The 7,236-nt window shown below is 45.3% G+C and overlaps 1 protein-coding gene across 1 annotated transcript in view; it reads right to left on the bottom strand.

The window, feature by feature from the left end:
• Window positions 1–7,236, bottom strand: part of USP7 (ubiquitin specific peptidase 7) — a 40,398-nt gene that overhangs the window by 18,651 nt on the left and 14,511 nt on the right. Inside the window, exons 10-11 of the mRNA XM_023508218.1 lie at window positions 2,176–2,258; window positions 2–44 (exon numbers count right to left, since the gene is read on the bottom strand). Coding sequence (XP_023363986.1) covers window positions 2–44; window positions 2,176–2,258 — 126 coding nt within the window. The remainder of the gene's footprint in view (window position 1; window positions 45–2,175; window positions 2,259–7,236) is intronic.

The following is a 7,236-nucleotide window of genomic DNA, read 5'->3' on the forward strand; positions in this document are numbered from 1 at the left end:
AACACTGGTGGCAATGTTAGGAATTTCACACCTTTCTCTGCTTCCTGAACATTGAAAAAGAAACACAAATTTAGTTCACCTCTATTCACTGACACAAGCAACCAAAGTGTTTCAGCAAGGCTGGAGCAAGTGTGGGGACTTCTGGAGTGCAGAGGAAGTTTAGGTATCCATTTAGGCCATCACTAAAATCTTCTGTTCAGTCCTGTAATTAGGTCTCTTCGTAACTTAAAATAATGCTCCACCAGCGTGTGTCAGAGATTTCTCTTACGTGGGATTATATTCTCACTTGATGCCTGGGGGGTGAGGGGTGAAGAAATTAAGATAGAGCTGTTTGCTATCATGTGGTAGTTAAACATTATGAGAACTATGGAGATCCATGGGGGGAAAAAAAAAACATCAAATGGAAAAGTAGACGACTATGATTATAATTACTTAGGATCAGGCATCATGCTGACAAGCACCTAACAAAACAGGTGCAAAGGAACACATGGGAGACCACAAATGAACAGCTTCACTCCCTTGGGCTCTTTTATGTTTACATAAAAACCTATTTCATAGAGCACAAACTCAGTCCTTACAGCTCAATCTCACTTCTAAAAGGACAGAAACCTTCTGATCCAGCAAGGCCCTTTTTTTTTTTTTTTTTTGAGACAGAGCCTCAAGCTACCCCCCTGGGTAGAGTGCCATGGCATCACAGCTCACAGCAACCTCCAACTCCTGGGCTCAAGCGAGTCTCCTGCCTCAGCCTCCCAAGTAGCTGGGACTATAGGCGCCCGCCACAACGCCCGGCCATTTTTTGGTTGCAGCCATCATTGTTGTTTGGCAGGCCCGGGCTGGGGATTCGAGCCCGCCACCTTACGTGTATGTGGCTGGCGCCTTAGCCGCTTGAGCCACAAGTGACGAGCCCAGCAAGGCCCTTTAACACAGCTATACCCTCAGCCAAATGCCAGCATCTGTGGTACAGGACATCCCAGCAACCCAACTTCTAACAAAAGCCCAAGACCTCTCCCTGCCATCTCTGCTCTGTGTCCCTCACCAAAATAAAGTGTAGCCCAGCTAAGCCACTACAAGGCTGCCGGGGGCCCACATCCTGCTTCTGACTCACAGCTGTACTTCCACATCATGGACCTTCCTTCAGGCTGTAAACCCTCCAGTCCATCAATCAGCCACAGACTTGGAGGAACTGTGGGCTGGGACAAGCAAAAGCATTTGGCAACACTCTTTGGTATACATTCTCATGTTTAGGATAACAGGGATCTCAGGAATGAGGAAAATAAACCACAGGAACCTGCTCCACCTTAAGAAAGGGCATGTTTTTTAACGTAACTGGGAAGATAAAGTTTTCTGTCAATCCGTGTCCAGTGAGGGTCTGACTCTAAAATACGTATTACTTACCCAGACCCAAAAATATCCAAAAGAGCAATTCTTGTGAGTTGAGTGAAATGTTTCTTAAGCATACCCAGTTACCAAATTTATCTTTAACTCAGTCCCTGAATGGTCTCACCTAGCAGAATAGCAAATCCGTGGCCCTCGGCAAAACGAGTCCATTAGCCCCATGAATTACAAATTGGCAGGTTTGGTAAACACAGACCAATCTGAAATCGCAAATTATAAATCAGTTGTGCAACTGAGTCGAGGTTACATGGCTACAAAACGGACCCCACAGAAAGAAGGACGCTGCAGACCCAGTCTTCAGCCATAGTCACTTTCCCTCCACCCACTTGTGGATGGGTGGCCTGGTCCCAATGCTCACTGCTCAGCCCGCTGCCCAGAGTACTTGTGGGGCCATGACCACATGCAATGTACTCATTCTAGAAGTCACGATCCTCAGGAAACTATGCCTCATTTACAAAGAAAAAGGAAAAGCCTCCAGCCCTCCTGATACCAGTATAGTGAGGAACAAAGTAAATGAATTCAGAAACTTCTTAAAACACCACGATAGACCCTGAAACTTCTGGGATAATGAATCTATTGCTTCAATCCTTCTGCTAACACCCCCTTCTCATTAAACTCTACAAGAAATAAATCCTTTCAATGTTCCTGATACCAGGAAAACATTAAAAGAGAAAGTAAATTTCTAGTGAACAGTTAAGCAAAAAAAAATTAATAATAATAAACAAACTGAAAATAGAGACAAAGTTGTAGCAGGACATTGGGACAAATGGGCAGAGTTACCTGCAAGCCGTGCTCCCCAGCATCATATTTATTGTCTCCATCCAGTTGTTCTACAGCCACATAATCCACAAATGATTCAAATACTTTAAAGAGAGAAGAAAAAGTCAACCAAAGTGATCACTAAAGCTTCAACCCAGATACAACTATAGCCATCCCAGATATAAATTATGTAAATCAGTCCATTTAGGAATCCCAAAAAAGACAATGCGAGTGAGTGCAGCGTGGACAGCAACACTCCCACTGCTAAAAACCACAACTCATGTGCCCTGACCACCCTCACTCACCAGCCAAAGGACACTCGTGTTTCTAAAGGGTATTAAAATGTTAACACAGAAAGAATTATGGTTTGTGTAATTGGGATTTTCACTGAACACTTAGTATAAAGTAACTATTACAAAGATCAGACACTTAATTGGGATTTTCACTAAACACTTAGTATAAAGTAACTATTACAAAGATCAGACACTATGGACAAACAATGAGTCTAGAACCAGGTGAGGACAAAGGTTTGCAGCTGAGACACAGAGCAACCAACAGCTCAGGTCAGCAGGAGACCACACCTGGCAGGTGGGGGCCAGTCCTGACATCCTACCACATGGACTGTCCCAGGTGGACTGCAAATAAACAGAAAAACTAAGAACTCAGGACCTAAAAACAAAAGTAACACATTGCATTTCACTAACATAAAGAATGGCAACACTGATGACGCCTGGGGCTCAGGGGGTAGGACAGCGGCCAGGTAACCCAAGGAGGTGGGTTTGAACCCAGCCCCGGCCTGTTAAATAACAATAACAACTGCAACAACAACAACAAAAATGGCCAGCCATTGTGGTGGGCACCTGCAGTCCCAGCTACTTGGAAGCGAGGCTGAGGGAAGAGGATTGGATCGCTTGAGCTCAAGAGTTTGAGGTTACTGTGAGCTAATGCCATAGCACTCTACGGAGGGCCACACAGTAAGACTCTGTCTCAAAAAAAAGAAATCGAAAAGAAAAGAATGGCAACATTGTTAAGAGTAAAAAAGCAAGGCGCACAATGAGGGAAGGTCTGTGCAAGTTCAATACAGAACACACAGCTGGAGTCCGTGAAGACCCACTTCTGCTCCGGCTGGTATGGAATAACACGATCAGACAGGACTGAAAACAGCAGCTGGATCACTCTGCCAGCAGGTAAAAGAGAAAAAAAAAACTGTGATACTCTGGACTACAGACAGCACAGGACACTGACTCTCTAGAGAAGGGGAGAGCCCATAAGAAGGGCCCAGCTCACAGCTTAGTGGCCAGGCCACAGTGCTGGGAAGGGAAACCCAGACAGCACCAGGGGTCTGAGTCTAGATGACAGAGTGAGAATATGAGGAGCCCAGGGCAGCAAGAAACTCTTAAGGCGCCTGTGGCTCAGTGGCTAGGGCGCCAGCCACACACACCAGAGCTGGTGGGTTCAAACTCAGCCCAGGCCTGCCAAAACAATGACAACAACAACAATAACTCCGTCTGCAGTTCTTTCCCCTGCGTCTCTGATCAGAAGCTCCAAAGAACATACACCATCAAAGGGGTAGTGCCTGTGGCTCAAGGAGTAGGGTGCTGGCCTCATATACCGGAGGTGGCAGGTTCAAACCCAGGCCCAGACAAAAACTATTAAAAAAAAAAAAACCCAAAGCCTGCACAGAAAGAGAGGTTCAGAGATTTAGGTTCTTCTTGAGCCACTGGCCAGGAAAGAACCACCTGGAGGATCAGGATTAGGAAGAACAAATCCTCAGAGCTCAAAATGGGCTGGGAATAGTCTGTGCCCCCCAGCCCCCACCAGAGTAAAACCTCCTAATATTGGGAGATTTGTCTCAAAACTCACGAAGGTTGGCTCAGCGTCTATAGCTCAGCAACTAGGGCATTAGCCACATATACCAAGGCTGGTGGGTATGAACCCAGCCTGGGCCTACTGAACAACAACTACAACCAAAAATTGCTAGGTGTTGTAGCGGGCACCCATAGTCCCAGCTACTTGGGAGGCTGAGGCAACAGAATCACTTAAGCCCAAGAGTTTGAGGTTGCTGTGAGCTATGATGCTACAGCACTCTACCCAGGGCCACAGCTTGAGACTTTGTCTCCAAAAAAAACCTCAGAAGTTTGAGGGAAGAAAACAGAACAAAATCTGTTTTTTCCTATACAACAAAGCTTTAAAGTAAGCCTGGGAAAAAAAACGGAACTACTTCCAAGTGACTTATCCATGCCTGAAAATAAAGGTTAAGGATCTCCAACACCCAGTAAGATAGAAACCACTATACCTGCTATCAATAAAATAGTACTAAGTGGCACCTGTGGCTCAGTGAGTAGGGCGCTGGCCCCATATACCAAGGGTAGAGGGTTCAAACTCAGCCCCCGCCAAACTGCAACAAAAAAATAGCCAGGCACCTATAGTCCCAGCTACTTGGGAGGCTGAGACAAGAGAATCGCGTAAGCTCAAGAGCTGGAGGTTGCTATGAGCTGTGATACCATGGGCATGCCCTACCAAGGGCAACAAAGTGAGACTCTGTCTCTAATAAAAAATAAAAAATAAAAATAGTACCAAGCGTGCAAAGAAGCTAGAAAGCCCTACTCATGACAAAGGTAAAAGCCACCAGACCCAGAAATCACAGATGACAGAATTATCATACAACTGCAAGAACACAGAAGAAATCAGGAGCATATTAAGAAAGAGACTATTTTTATTAAAAGATCCAAATCCAACTTCCAGAAACTAAAACATCCCAGATGGGATTCACAGCAAACTTGACGTCGCCAATTATCAGCGAAACCAGAGCAACAGAAACTGCAGAGTCAAATGGAGGCAGGCAGGGCAGCAGAGGAGCCGAGGTAACTTGAGGTGGAGCTGGGGGGTATGTGAAGAATGGCCAAACTCATCATCAATAAAACCATAAACCTACAAATCCTGCAAGTGAGCTCTGAGCAGAAGAAACATGAGGACTACAGCCTACAGGGCGCCTCTCAATCAGACAGCTTCAGATTAGAGAGAAGGGAGACCTGACAATTACGGTGCAGGGGCACTGTCACCAGCTCAAGAGACCAGCGTATCACACAGAGAGGCAGAGACTATGTGCGACAGCACAGCAGAATTCTCAGAAACAATGCCATCCAGAGGACCACACAACACCTCAAACGTACAATGACAAGTTCATATACAGAAATGAAGATGAATTAGTGTCTCTGCAGGGAGATAAAAGAATTCATCTCAGTAAGACCTGTACTATAAGCAACAAGGAAAATGATACCAGATGACGATCTCGATCTATATTAAAAACATAAAAAGTTGTATAAAATATAAAGTACACTCCTGACCTGGTTTTAAAACTCAATGTCTAGGATAGTGCCTGTAGCTCAGGGGGGTAGGGTGCTGGCCACATATACCAAGGCTAGCAGGTTTGAAACTGGTCCAGGCCTGCTAAAACCACAACAACTACAACAATAACAAAAAATATCCCGGCGGTGTGGTGGGCGCCTATAGTTCCAGCTATTTGGGATTCTCTTGCTATTCTCTATTTCTCCAGCAAGAGAATCACTTAAGCCCAAGATTTTGAGTTGCTGTGAGGTGTGTGATGCCCTGGCACTCTACCCAGGGCAAAAGCTTGAAACTCTGTCTCAAAAAAAATGAAATAAATAAATAAATAAATAAATAACAACGCCTATAAATCAGGTAAGAATTGAGGAGCCTCAGGGTAGGGCCTGTGGCTCAACAGGTAGGGTGCTGGCCCCATATACAAAGGGTGGTAGGTTTGAACCCAGCCCCAGCCAAACTGCTACAAAAAATAGCCGGGTGTTGTGGCAGGTGCCTGTGGTCCCAGCTACTCTGAAGGCTGAGGCAAGAGAATTGCCTAAGCCCAAGCACTGGTGGTTGCTGTGAGCTATGACGCCACATCACTCTACTGAGGGCAACAAAGTGAGACTATCTCTTAAAAAAAAAAAAAAAAAAAAAAAAAAAAGAATCAAGGAGCCAATACAAAAATTAACAAAATACTTAAACAGGCATTTTTCGAAAGATTTCTCAATTGTCAGTAAGTATTTGAAAAGGCAGTAACTTCAATGATCATCAAGAAAATACAAATGGCTTGGCGCCCATAGCACAGTGGTTACGGTGCCAGTCACAAATGTGGAGGCCAGTGGGTTTGAACCCAGCCTGGGCCAGCTGGGCAACAAACAATGACAACTCCAACAAAAAATAGCCAGGCATTGCAGCGGGCACTTGTAGTCCCAGCTACTCAGGAGGCTGAGTCAAGAGAATCACTTAAGCCCAAGAGTTTGAGGTTGCTGTGAGCTGTGACACCACCGCACTCTACCCAAAGTGACATAGTGAGACTCTGTCTCAAAAAAAAAAGAAAAGAAAAGAAAATACAAACTCAAACCAAGATAGCACCATTCTCCCACCGAAATCAAAACCTGGTATTGCACACTTGCAGTGTGTGCAGAGTGACTGTAACTCTGACATCCTGGGGACAGGGGTGAACCTGACAAACCACCCTGGAAAACTCCCTGGCCTTGCACATAAGCTGAATATACGCATGCCCTATGCAGTGGCAATGCAACCCCTCCTGCCATAAATGCAAACAAACACGAGAATGGTCACTCTGCCTCATGCCCAATAGCCTCAATGTGAAAACCACCCCAAGATCAAGTTTCAAAACTTTTGTGGCACGTTATTTAAAATGGAGTATCTAAAGTAACGAACACTATCAAATTACTGCTGCTTGCACACAGATGTATGTCACAAATACAAGGCTGAACAAAAAAAATCAGAAACTGGTTGAGCACAGTGGCTCTCACCTGTAATCCCAGCCTTCTGAAAGGTGAAGGCAGGAGGATCACTTGAGCTCAGGAGTTCCAGACAACCTGAGCAGGAAGAGCGAGACCCCTTCTCCACCAAAAATAGAAAAATTAGGCATTGTGGTGGGCACCTGTAGTCCCAGTTACTCAGGAGGCTGAGGCAGGAGGATGACTTAACCCAGGAGTTTGAGGTTGCTATGAGTTAGGCTGATGTCATGGCACTCTAGCCTGGGCAACAAAGAAAGACTCTGTCTAA

This window comes from Otolemur garnettii, unplaced genomic scaffold, assembly GCF_000181295.1.
Source record: "Otolemur garnettii isolate 467f Iridium unplaced genomic scaffold, OtoGar3 scaffold00232, whole genome shotgun sequence".
In the NCBI taxonomy this organism is placed as follows: Eukaryota; Metazoa; Chordata; class Mammalia; order Primates; family Galagidae; genus Otolemur; species Otolemur garnettii.